The following is a 13,585-nucleotide window of genomic DNA, read 5'->3' on the forward strand; positions in this document are numbered from 1 at the left end:
GAATTATAAATTTTGGCCAGAATTACAAATAAAATTACAAATCACATGACATTTATATTGCTACTTATTAACTCTGGCCGAAATTATGATAAATTCTGGTCATATTTTTGATAAAGTTGTTTTCCTGTTAACGTATATTTTACTTTTTATTATAGTACAGATTTTTTTTTCAGTTAATTATATGACTAATTATAAGTAATAAATTTTATTGTTCATCCTTTTTATCTTATTTTCCATTTTCTGCAAATTTCATACTAATAATATAAGGTACTTGTTGTTTTAAAAAATATTAGTGTTCTTTCGCGCGTGTCATAATGACATATTAGTTCAATCACTTTATTAAAATTTTAAATAGATAAAGGCAATCATGTTCATTATACGTAATATACAAAACTTATCATGTTCATTATACATATAAATAGACTATACATATAAATAGACTATACATATAAATAGACAAAGAAAATCATGTTCATTATATAATTAAATATACAAAACTTCACGTTCATTATACATATAAATAGATCAAGGCAATCATGTTCATTATACATATGAATAGACAATGGTAATCATGTTCACTATTCATACACGAATTATTACGGTAAAATGATTTTTCATTAAATAATATAATATCTTCGTTGATACAGTTGATATGGTTGATATCCCTTAAATAGTAATTCATGGTCAATATCGAATAGAATCATTAAAGTTATTAAAATGAAAATAATGAAATTATCACTAAATTTGTTAAAATTATCATTATTATATCATCAATAATAAGTAACAAATTGTTGGGGAAGGGGTACGATCTTCCGGGTAAAGGATAATTTATGAGGAAATTCGCGATGTCGATTATAAAATCAGGATATAAGAAGTAACTTCATAAGACTTGTACGACAAAGTAATAATTATTTCACAGGACATTGCGCAACCATGAAAATCCACAGTTATTCAGTAAAATAACTTATTTATATCACGATTCCGACGATAAAACTTTTTAATATACTTTTTTTAAACTATTAATAATAGACTTATTATTCTAATATTGATGGACTTCTTCCAATATTGATAGGCTTTTTACCTATCTTTTTTAAAAAAAACATAATCCGTGAGAAATTGAAAATATTAGGAACCGTGGAATAAATATAAATATATCCCATTATAAAAATAATAAAAAATCTTTTATTACGAATATAAATATTTTAGTAGTTGGTTTCGGAGGATTCGAAAGAATATTTCGTGCAAATTTTGAAAAATTCTGAAAAATATTTAACATTAAAATGCTATAGAAATCGTTTTGAGAGGTACTATTTTTTTTAAATATATAAATTTTATGAATTTTTTTTTATTCTTATATTCAAATTTTTTTTTCTTAATTTAAAAATTTAAATAATAACATTATTAGATTCCCTTGGAATTATTATTATTATTATTATTATTGGTAAAAATCCAGAAATGAGAAAAAGTATTTATCAGTAACGAAATATATATTTAATGAAAATTTTAATAATTTTTCATAATTTTAGGTTGGAGGATGAATCTGTTATTACGTATTCATGATAAGATTGTACATCGTGATCTTGTATCCAAATAATCGTCCAACTGTGAAACAGGTAGTTTGTAAAATTAAAGGAAATCATAGGAGTAGTAACCCAATCATCAAGTGAATTACAAATTAATTATTCACAACAATATATTATTATTTCCACAAGTTTCCTATGATCTCATTTTGTAAAACATTATCTATATTCCAGAATATGTTTTATACAAATGAGTTAAAAGGAACAATGGAATTAGATGAATCACAAGTTGATTCTTCAATCTTTATATGATGATTCTCCTGTAGATAGAGATTCTCCCCCTATAAAAAAAAATTCTGGAAAAAACTCCGATAAATGATCATTTTTCTAAGTTTTCACTCTGAAGAAACTCGGACACGTGATCATTTTTCTGAAAAATTTGTTAGTATAGGGTCCTATAAATAGAGATTCTCTTACGAATGGTAATTTTCAAGATAAGAATAACGGTGATCATAACTCTATAAAAAATTTTATCCGTTATTTTTGTAAAAACTCCGTAAAATGAGCCTTTCACGGTGACCATTCACGGAAAATGTAAATAATTCGATAAATTCCGTGATATTAAGGTTATTAATTCCGGAAATATGAGCCTTTTACGGAAAAAAAGATGGAACATAAAAAAACGGATCGACTTTTCCTATAGGATAATAATTCATTATTACATGAAGATTTATCTCTGAGAATGATACAATTTTGATATAATGAATGCGGAAGAATTAATTAAAACATTTACAAGTGACAATACCTAATGATATTTCAATACAAGTTTTATCGTTATTTTTATTTTTATTTCACAAAGTGAACAAGATTACAGTACAAATTACAAAGAAATTTAATAACTAAAATCAAAAGTAAGCTCTAACAACTGATAACCAAACCGTGGTAAAAATGAAAAAGAACGGAGATGCTTTAAGAGTACCGCCGGATGATATTTCAATACAAGATAATCCGTCATAATCAAATAAGGATCCTGATATAAAAGAATTAGCCGAACATGTAATGATAGAATCAAATGAACAGAAGTGTGAATTTAATAAGATTTACCTCAAACGAAAGAAGATGTTGATAAGTTAGGATCAAAAAAGAAAAAGAGGAAAAAAAACCTATTATAAGCATTGTAAATTTTTTTATTATTCAAATGACAAAAATGAAGAAAAAGTTTGGAATGAATAAATTATTATCACTACGTTAGTTGCTAAATAATATATTATTAGATAATACAAATTTATTACAATTCAAAAAATTTTATAATTGGCTTTTAAGTAATCAAATACTTTAAAGAATATATTTTTTTTTATTCAGGAATTGAAACAGACGAAGACAGTGAGAAAGCATTAAATTTATTGTGATTGCTTCGAAACAAAATTATACGTTAGCAAAATATCATGATAAATTGGCATTTAAATACTTTGAAACAGTAACAAATGAAGACTGTTGTAGGACAATTGAAAGTTGGTTGTTGTTATACAAAAGGAGCAGGCATCGAAAAGGATAAAAAAAATGGCTGTTCATTGGTATAACAAAGCTCATGTGAAAAGATCCATGAATATTTAGAAAATAACTACACTATTTAAGTATCTACATACATAATCCTTAAAATATATTAGAAACATAAAATTCTATTTATTAGATTCATAATTAGGGATACAAATTACTCTGCATTTTAGCAACCAATCGCATGTTTAGACATAGCCCGAGCAATAGTAAATAAATAAATAAATAGAGATTTACTATTAGCTCTACGCGTCTTTTCAGGGCCAGAATTACATAATGCCGCCTGGCATTATCAAAAAAGGAATGATCTACAAGTTTGAGACCATTCTCAAACTCTGTATTGATACCTTTTTATCAAGATGATAATTGAAATATTATCACTTCATACAATAATTTACTTATCGCTGTTTTCAGAATTGTGCTACCCTTGCAAATTACTTAATAAAATAAAATTACCAGATTACAGGACTATTACCAGACAAAAATCTGGACAATATGTCCTGTAATCATTATAATTACAACGTACATGGAATTCTGAAAACTGCAATAATAAAATGAATTACCAAGTTACAGAACGATTACTGGACAAAACCGGACAATTTGTCCTATAATCGACCTGTAATTATAATCACTCAGAATTCTGAAAACTGCAATTATTCGTGATCCATGAATCAACAGCAGAAAGTGTATGCGTCAAATGAAAGTAAAAAATTATGCGAAAAAATTATTTTAAAAATAAACTATTGGATAAATATTATGTATTAAATATTTAGCGTTGAACGGGTTCTCATAAGAACATTATATATTATTATAGTATGATTCATCATTTAACAATTCAAATATTCAACATTATTAAAGTTTCAATATTTTGCTTTCAAGTTTCATTTAAGTGATGAAAATTGGGTATCAGGAAAAAATTACCAATTATCGACATAAATTTGCACCGAAATCATGTATGAATCTTTTGCAGTTGATTCACAAATAATCGAATTAAATTATTTACGTGTAAATAATTTAACAACGGCCGAATCGTGAATCCGAATATATTCGAAACTAATGTATTCATTAATTTAAGAAAGCGTTAACAGTCTTATGTGTGTTGTGACTTACCATTCATGTCATAATTTATAATACTTAATTAATACTGACATTATTCAACATCTACGTTTATTCAACATAATTTTAATATACTTGGATTCATTTTTAATGATCAAGAAATTTAAAGGTTAATTTCGATATTCTTTGATTAATATTTTTATTGATGATCATGTGTTGTGATTTTTCCGTGGGTTGTACAAAAAATTTAATAAAAACTGGATAGTATTGATTGATAGAAAATAAGATATTTAGAAAAATACAAATTCATCCTTACTATGGTTATGGTAACAATATTAAAATAATAAGAATCCAGTTGCAACTTTATTGTCCGGAGCGAAGCGAAGGGTCTACGCATTATGAAAAATGGTCGATCACGTGAGTTTCTCTGCTCTGTCCATCATGTGACGTCATCCAATGTAATCGCAAATCTGAGTTTTATCTTTTTTTTTTCGCACCAGACTCTACAACGGTTTCCGTTTCCTAGTTTATATTGTGAAAACTGAAAAAATAATTTTATGAAAATTACGTACATTTTGTTAAAAAAAAAAATTAAAATTTGTTAAAAAATTAAAGACTTTTAGCCTGAATGGTCTTAAATGAAACTATAAATTAAAGTAAACATATTAAGTAATTTGTAAAGGTGGAACAATTCTGAACATAACGATAATTCTGTCCATAGTACCAAGTTGAAATTAGCCAGATCTGAATCCGGGTTCTATGACCTAAAACTTTTTTAAATACCGCATATTAAAAGTACTTTGTTGGCGAGATTTCTTTCATTAGTAAGAATGTATACTATTTTCATGATTTTATCATGCACGGAATTAGCCAAGCATCTAAAAGTATCGAAACTCTAATAATAATCTTATGAAAGAAAGACAATCTAAACCAAAACCGATTCCAAACTAAATTTATTTGAAGATCATTCTAACCATTTTTAAAAATGGAGCCGAGTTGGCTTAATCAAATCGGATCATCACTAAAAATGTTCTAGACTGAATTTCTTTAATAGCCAATCAAAAAATGTTTTAATTGATCGTGTTCCTACCAACATCCCGTGGACTTTTCAGCCAGAGTTATGCCATTAACTTGGCGTTACGGAGTTATAAACGTAATAAATAATGGGCGAACAAACGGATTTACGTGCTGAAAAATTCGTTCCCAGAGTACTTCGTATAAAGGGAAAAAAAGGGCGTTACACAGTTAATAAAATATTTTTATAGTGAAATTATGGGAAGATGTATAAATGTAACTTGATGCTCCTAGTATTAATCTAACTGAAGAGGAAGTGGAATGATACTGAGCGTTAATAAAAGAATATGGATTAAAAAATTTAAATTTGTAAATCGACTAGACAAATTAAATTATTAGATTCACTATTGAATATAATCGTTTAGTTAAAAGCCCCGAATACGCCACAATTTTAAAAGGCCACTTCCGTAAAAACATGTTTTATAAATCCGTATTTATATTGAACTACACATTGACATTTTTCTGTACATATTAAAATTACATTTACGTACACCAAACTTTTGAAAAATTCAGTTTCGGTATAAGGAACTTTAAATTATATAACGTACAATAATAATAAAGAAAAAAAAACTAATTATTTTTTCTCTTCTTTTTCTTACTCAATTCCGAAATTGTTAATTTTGTTGTTGCAAAGCAACTTGAATTTTTCTTTATTCGTTTATTCGCCAAAACAATATAAATTAATTTTGTATGAGTATTTTCGATATGAATTTTAGCACGTCAAATATTATTATCATCTTTTGTGCTTGAATATCTTTCTATGACATAAATTTATAAAGTTTGATTTGCATTTCTAACTAATGGATCTAATCGAGTCAACTTTACATAATCTGAAAATTTGATAAGTTCTTTCGTGTGTATTACTGCGCCAATCACATGATATTTAGTGAAATTCGATCGGAGTAATCGAACTTTTTTACCGAGCAAAGTCAATTATTTACAATCAAATCCCAAGAACTAAGCCATATGCACGAAATTTTAGTCATATTGAAAGTTATTCATTTAATTTTAACATTTTCCTTTGAATATGATCCATTCTAGTCGGTCTAAAACGCCTAATTGTAACGTTTGACGAAACGTTGCATTATTATAATTGACCGCAGTTCTATCTTGGTTTATATATTCAACAATTTTAGTTACACTCAATACTTTGAAAAAAAAAAAAATATTATTTTATGAATTCATAATCACAAGCTGGAAACTTCCTACGTATAATGAATATACGAAATTTATCATTGTGATTTACAAATTCAAAATCAAAAGAACTTCTTACGGATCATAAATGGTTTTTCTTAAAAGGAAATTAAATGAATCAAATTTAGGATAGTGGTTTCCTTTTAAATTAAATATAATGAATATAAGCAAGCGCATGTTTCAGAAGAGAGGAGTTCGGACACATCAATACAATGTACGATAAAATTCCAAGATTTATTTATTGTTTGACCTGCAACGATTGTTAACATCAGATTCTGTATTTTCTGTATCCGATTACGAATATTAACCAAATATAGTAAATTATTTTAGGAATAAAATGATAAATTACGTATGTAAATGCTTTGGATGACGAAGGTAACAATTATATAAAGTAATCACGTGAACGATGACATAAGTTGCAGAAATAGAACGATAAGAATGAAAGTTATATGCATGCAAATTCGGACAGCCATTATGCTACTTTTCGGTAGTATATGATAGAATTTTTTTCATTCCTTAATTGTCTTAATTGTCCTAATTACTTATGGTCGAAAATTAGAATTATAGTCCCTATGACACAACATCATACAGCAAAATGATTTTAATATAATCACATCTATAAACTTATCTATCCTTATATTATGGATATCGACCGATTATAAAATGGGCTTGATTTCCTACATTAGAGTTTTTTATTTTAGAAAATTTTCAAATCTTATAATTTTAATATGCCTAAAACTACATTAAAGAAACAAAAAAATTGCAAGCAATTTACACCCATTCATTATGTCGATATAAACAATTCTAAGTTAAATAACCAACCTATTATTAATGAAAATAACTCCAAAAATAATATATTCACTATTCTCAAACCAAAATTCCCACCAATCGTAACGGTAAAAGATCTAATCAAAAACAATAATACGAAAAATAAGCCAAAATTGTTTCCAAACGCTTTTATCGCATATAGAATGGCGTTAATGAAAGAATATCATAATAATAACTGTAAATTACCTCCTATGAGCGAAATATCTAAAATCGCTAAAAATTCTTGGAATATGGAACCTAAACACGTAAAGAAATCTTATGAATCACTTGTTAAGAATGCGAAATCAACTTATATGAAAAATAATATTCAAATTGTATTGGATAAACATATGAATTATACGGAAAATAATCGAGAAAATACTGTTATCTATGACACAGTTGAGAGCGTTAATAATGTCGCTAGTACTGAGAATTCTTCTCATAATAATGATTTTAATTCTCCTTGTATCAATTTTACTGACATTTCCCAAGTTAATTCCTTTACAAATTATGACACCTCATATGAAATTAGTGATCGAGAGTATATTAAAGTGTTGGAACAAATAATTGGTCGTTTACTTGGAATTTAATCGTTTCGTAGACATCGGAAAATCTGAAAGGACTTCTTTATATTCGTTTACGTACAACTTTATTTATTTTACATTTCGATTTAACTAAATATGTCGATATGATATTATTATTTCTAAATTAGGAATCCCTTATAAAACTTCTATTTTCGCATTTTCCCGACCACAAAATATTATCGTTTTACACAAACAATTAAACTTTATTCTTTTCTATGATATCATAATGTAATACTTGCATAAAGAGTTTTAAATTTAGTTTCATGTTACAAATATGCTTTTTTTTTGTCGTAGAATTTTCTATTATCTTATTTTCGTTTCTAGATACGCAGCAAAAATAATTTCAAAATTTTATGATTTTAGTTTCTTGATTTTATAATAAAATGAAAACCCCTGCATTTATGATATATATACAGTATATACAGTATATATAAATATCTTTAATTAGTATTAATTCGAAAGCATTTTTGCTTTCAAATTTTCAGTTATTAAACCAAATGCATTAATGTATTTGATACATAGAATTTGAATATAGAATTAAGTTGATCTTTAAAATTCTATTATATAAAGTAAATAGGCAAATGAGATAATTTTTTTTTTCTAAGGCTGTTATTCAATTTAATAAGTAAATCACTATATAATACCGACATACATATATGATTAGGCAAAAAAAAAAACTAGTTCCATTCGGGCAGACAGATTACTTTAATCATTTATTCATAGTTCCGCATTTGTCATAATCCAAAAAAAGAATAATCTACACGTTCTATATTGTTCCATTTCTATCGATCGCCAACGCCCATTTCTATTCTGAAATGTTAGCATTTTTTTATGAAACATCAAAAAATTTTTAATGATACGATTATTTATTAAGTTAAGTTTCGTTTTGTGAAAGTTACAACACGGCGCTTGTATTTGTGAAACAAACAAAAATATTCCCCAAAGTTATTATTATTCTGAAAATAGAATTTTTTCTTTGAAACAAAAAAACTTTTTCGTACTAATAAAATGACTCCATTGATTCATTACGTTGATTGCACGATTTCTTATTAAATTTGAAAGTTAATTAAATCACATTATGTTCATACTTTAATTTAAAGTATGTCAAAAAAAAAAAAAAAAAAAAAAAATTAATTAATAAAATAAAAATTATCGACTTCAATTTTTTATGAACGGTCAAATTCGCGTTCAAGAAAATGCTTTTTCAAGCAAATTGGGTCGCATTTCACCGACCATTATCTCACCGCAGTAAACGTCTGTCGGTGAAATTACTTCGGTGAAATGATTGTCGGTGAAATGAGCCAGACCCTAATTTATAACACATGATATTGACAAACAAGTTTAAAGCATATGGTATTAGCAAAAAACAGTATGATTTATAATCTAAATACCGTCGCCCAGAATTTATTGCCTTTTTAGGTATTGACTAGCATTATCATTATTCCGGCCCTGGAAAATACGTGTTGATAATTAAACATTTGTTTGTTAATCGTTGCCGGCATTTAAAGTTTTGATCTCACGAAAACAACTGTTTGATATTTCTTGATCATTTCAGTACATTATGTTTTTATTTGCGTAAGAAAAATAAAGCATCTGCGTAACAGCTAATATTTATTTTCACGTGAAGAGAAGTTACGTAGACTACATTCAATAACATTTAATTATCACAGGATAAATGATAAAAAATAAAGTATATCATCACGCTTTTTTCTATTTCTTTCCTTCAATCTCTTTTACACTAGTTATTCTTCAGTTATTAATATTCTGAAATTTTTACTCTTTTACTTCCTCGGCTAGATAATCCTCGGCTAGATGATCCTCGGCTAGATAATCCTCGGCTAGATGATCCTCGGCTAGATGATCCTCGGCTAGATGATCCTCGGCTAGATGATGAAGCTGAAGTATCATAAATATTACTTGAAGGATTAAAATTTTTTGAGTTAATTTTGTGATTTGAAGTGAATTCATATTCCAAATTATCGATAAACACTTTCAATGTGTTAAAGACCTTAGAATTAAATCTGACTTCATCATGCTTGTCCCAAACATGTTCCCTCATAGATAAAAGACATTTTTGATACTGATAGAGTTGTAACTTTGGTAATTTGGCAATCATATAGGTTAAAAAGACAAATTCTACTGGAGATAGTTTATGATTACGATGGAATAATTCAGCATTAACTTTAATCATATCCTCTATGATTGTATAAACATGTTTAATCAATGCTTTGAGACTTCTAGGGACTTCACGATCTTCTTTCAAGTATTTAGCAATTGTGATGGGAGTAGCATTAAATTTTTCTGGTTTGGTTTCAATCATGTGTAAAGATTGTGCAATAAGTTGAAAAGGCCGAGCACGTTTATTATCCACTATGGAAGAAAGGGTAGAATATTTATTGTAGACTGCATGAACGAAATCACTTATTGGACTGCTAATAGCCTGAAGTTTTTCAGCAGGAGTTAATGCAACTCCCAGTTGCACACGACTGAAAATTTCTTGTTCTTGTTGCAAAGAAAGATCATAGTATTCAACTAAATAATATAAAATTATAAGGAAAAACCTTTTCAATTATGTGTGGTTACAACAATTTATCACAATTAAATCTATTTTTTTAATAACTCACCACAAAGAAGCTCAGAGCAATCAAATATTTCACGTTCTGCTTCTGTTAAAGAAGTATGATTGGGATCATCATAAAAGCGCTTAGATTTAATACCAATAGCAGGGTTAATGTGGGAGATTTTGTTGTCCATGAAACTGTAATTTATGTTAAGAAATTTATTTATAGTGTCACAGTATAATATTGTCAAAATTACATAAATACTTACTTTTTGATAGAAGTAAGACGTTGTTTACCATCAATACAAACACGAACCCATCTTCTATTATCATCCAGAATTTTGCAAGAGAAGATTACAGGTGGAATATAATAGTTGTTAAGTACAGAGTCAATTAGATGTGACTGCTTTGTTATTGGCCATACTACATCTATAATACAAATATTAAAAATATATATATGTATATAAGCAAAAATTAAGTGTTCGTTAATAATGTTGTGCTTTTTTTTTTGTGAAAGCAATAACAAAATATCTTTTAAATCATTCAGTGTTATTTACCTCTTTGAAATTCAGGGCTCAAGTCAACCACTCCCGTTTGTAACCAACCATATAACTTGTACATAGTATGTGTGACATTCCTTGGCTTTGTAAGTGCTTCATCCATTATACTAGCTTTTGTTTGAGAAAAATATGGAAGGGAGAATAATAGTCTTATTTGAAAGGATAAGTCTTTTTAGGAGAGAAAATTATTTATTTGAGAATATTTTCTGAGTGATCCAAGTATGGAGTTTTTTTAAGGGAAAAAATTAATATAAATTGCTGATGACATCATAATCAAATGATATCCTTAATAATATTTAATTTGATGGGGTGATGGGGAGTCTGAATTTTTTTTTTAAGGAAATCAATAGATGAAAAAGCTTGTTTGAAAGTCAGAGCTTTTTCAAGTTAAATCGTAACAATAAGTTTTTTTTCAATGGTGAAATTAATAAATAATTTATAAGGTAAAAAATTAATGATTAATATAGATTGATCATAAGCTTAATTACTTTTTTTAGAAAATAAATATCAATATCAACCAAATTGGCATCAAAATATTAATTGTCCGACTAAATCATGTGCGTGATTAATCATAAAAAAATTTTTTTTTTCCTCCATATCCTCCATATACAAAGTTTTTAAAATAATTTTTTGTAAATTACTATTTCTCCATGAATAAACGTTTTATTCTTATTTTTTTTCTTTCATAAATAAGAACGAATTTTTTTTTCTCCATTAGCTGTCCAAGCCATTTCTTCGTTTAACATAACGTAGGGGATCACAATCTGGGGAGGGGACAAAAACATGACCAGAATTATCATAATTTCGGCCAGAGTTATAAGTAGAAATATTGTAATTTTATTTATAATTCTGGCCAAATTTTATAATTCTGGCCTAAATATTTTCTCTCATTTTCTGAAAACTAAGGGGGTTATTAAACGAAAAATCTGAATTACCCTCTCTTTAATCTGTTGTAACATATGTGATGTTTAGTATGATCAAAAAAGTTTCCCACACATATTACTTATTATTCTATTTAGAAAAGGCATATATACACCCACAAAATCCCTACTTTCTCAAATTTTTTATTGATTTTTTTTCAACTTATTATTTATCTCCCCACCTTGTCATAATAACGTGTTAATGATATCTAGTGTATATAGAAAAGTAAAAAAAAACGCTCTTTTAATGCGAAATTTATAAGCAACACGCTCTGAATCTGAACGTTTTTTCTCGTTGAGAGCAGAATTCATCTATTGAATAAATTTATTCACATTTTTTTATGACTAAATATTAAATTTCATTTCTACATTTTCTATATCAATTATCTCCTAAATCTGAATAAGTAAAATGATTCCGTCATGGAAATCAATTAATGTTTTCTCCTTAAATCATCCAAAGATCAATCATCTTGACAAGATTTTCTTAAAGAACGAAAATAATGACATACACGCTTTTCACAATCCCACACTCGCTACATCACATGATAAAATATATAGCAAAGTAAAAACGCGTCTTTGATTTATTATTTGTAATAAAAAATTGCATATTGTCATTCATACTATAATAATAATAATAAAAAAAACAATATTACGATTCTTTAGATTCTGTAGAATTAATCCATTTTCGTGTTGTTGGTAAAAAATGTATTAAGGAATTTTGCGTATGAATCATAATTGGAAAAATAAGCTAAACATTAAACCATCTCACCCTACGTGTCTCAACATTAGGTAATGATAGTGTGGTAAGGTTAACACGTACATGTATGATCCTTTAGGTACGACATTATAAGGACCAATATTTGGTCCGATTAATTTCATTTGATCCCCTTTTTTATTAAGTTTTTACTCCCTAACTTCCCCATTATGTCGAGTCCAATTACGCCATCAAGAATCTTGACTTTCTGTAGATCTTGGATCATACGATTCGTGTTTTCTGTTGATTTCAGCAGGAACGTTGTTGGATCCATAAGCTTGATTACGATATTCACCTTTTTTATGCGATGGTTTCGGTTCTTGTTGCGAAAGGAGGATCAATGCTTGTCTTCCTGGTTTTTCGATTTGCGTTTCCGAATTTCTGTGATTACTGTTTCCATTTCCATATTCTCGTCTTCCTTTAACATGTCGTTTGGTTCCTAAAAAAAGAATTTTATAAGTTTGACTATATATAAACCAACGGAATGAGTACAAATCAATAGACTAACCAGTTGATCTTGCTTGAGAAGATCCATTTCAACTTCCAAATTCATAAGTATTTCGTCGTGTTCCTCGTATGGTCTTCCGGCCTCTACCCACTTATTGTATTCAGTCCAATTTACGGAAGCCTTGGAAATTTTAATTATTTCTTTTATGTTTTCTTCCGTAAATGGGGAAAAAGTGACCAAGGGAACTTAGACTCATGAGACCCTGACAATTTACGAGTTGTGAAGAGCGATGTGACGTAATTTTGTGGGTTTTAATCAAATTTGATGTAACAAAAATTAGTGTAAATTCAGGGATGGGGTTAATTACGGAATTTTACAATATTACTGATGTAAAATTTTTTTTCCTGCAAATTCCATGTCACTACATGTAATGCACCCCCGTTTTGTGGCGGTAGAGTCGACCATTAAGGATCGGCAACATGCATGACAGGCTCTGTAAAATTAAGTCACGTGAAATACTCTACGGATCGCACAAATATTGGTCGAAGAGTAGA

At 27.8% G+C, this 13,585-nt stretch overlaps 3 protein-coding genes across 3 annotated transcripts; 1 reads left to right on the forward strand and 2 right to left on the reverse strand.

Annotated features, from left to right (window-relative positions):
• Positions 1-7,126: 7,126 nt before the first annotated feature.
• OCT59_023644 (uncharacterized protein) lies at positions 7,127-7,795 on the forward strand (the record flags this gene model as incomplete). The annotated part of the gene is made up of 1 exon (XM_025326449.1): positions 7,127-7,795. One exon carries the CDS (start codon positions 7,127-7,129, stop codon positions 7,793-7,795), a length of 669 nt encoding a protein of 222 aa, XP_025176062.1.
• A 1,750-nt stretch (positions 7,796-9,545) lies between these two features.
• OCT59_023645 (uncharacterized protein) lies at positions 9,546-11,012 on the reverse strand (the record flags this gene model as incomplete). The annotated part of the gene is made up of 4 exons (XM_025326450.1): positions 9,546-10,321; positions 10,414-10,547; positions 10,619-10,778; positions 10,907-11,012. 4 exons carry the CDS (start codon positions 11,010-11,012, stop codon positions 9,546-9,548), a joined length of 1,176 nt encoding a protein of 391 aa, XP_025176063.1.
• Positions 11,013-12,774: 1,762 nt separating this feature from the next.
• OCT59_023646 (uncharacterized protein) lies at positions 12,775-13,136 on the reverse strand (the record flags this gene model as incomplete). The annotated part of the gene is made up of 2 exons (XM_025326451.2): positions 12,775-13,022; positions 13,088-13,136. 2 exons carry the CDS (start codon positions 13,134-13,136, stop codon positions 12,775-12,777), a joined length of 297 nt encoding a protein of 98 aa, XP_025176064.2.
• Positions 13,137-13,585: the final 449 nt, after the last annotated feature.

This window comes from Rhizophagus irregularis, chromosome 4, assembly GCF_026210795.1.
Source record: "Rhizophagus irregularis chromosome 4, complete sequence".
In the NCBI taxonomy this organism is placed as follows: Eukaryota; Fungi; Glomeromycota; class Glomeromycetes; order Glomerales; family Glomeraceae; genus Rhizophagus; species Rhizophagus irregularis.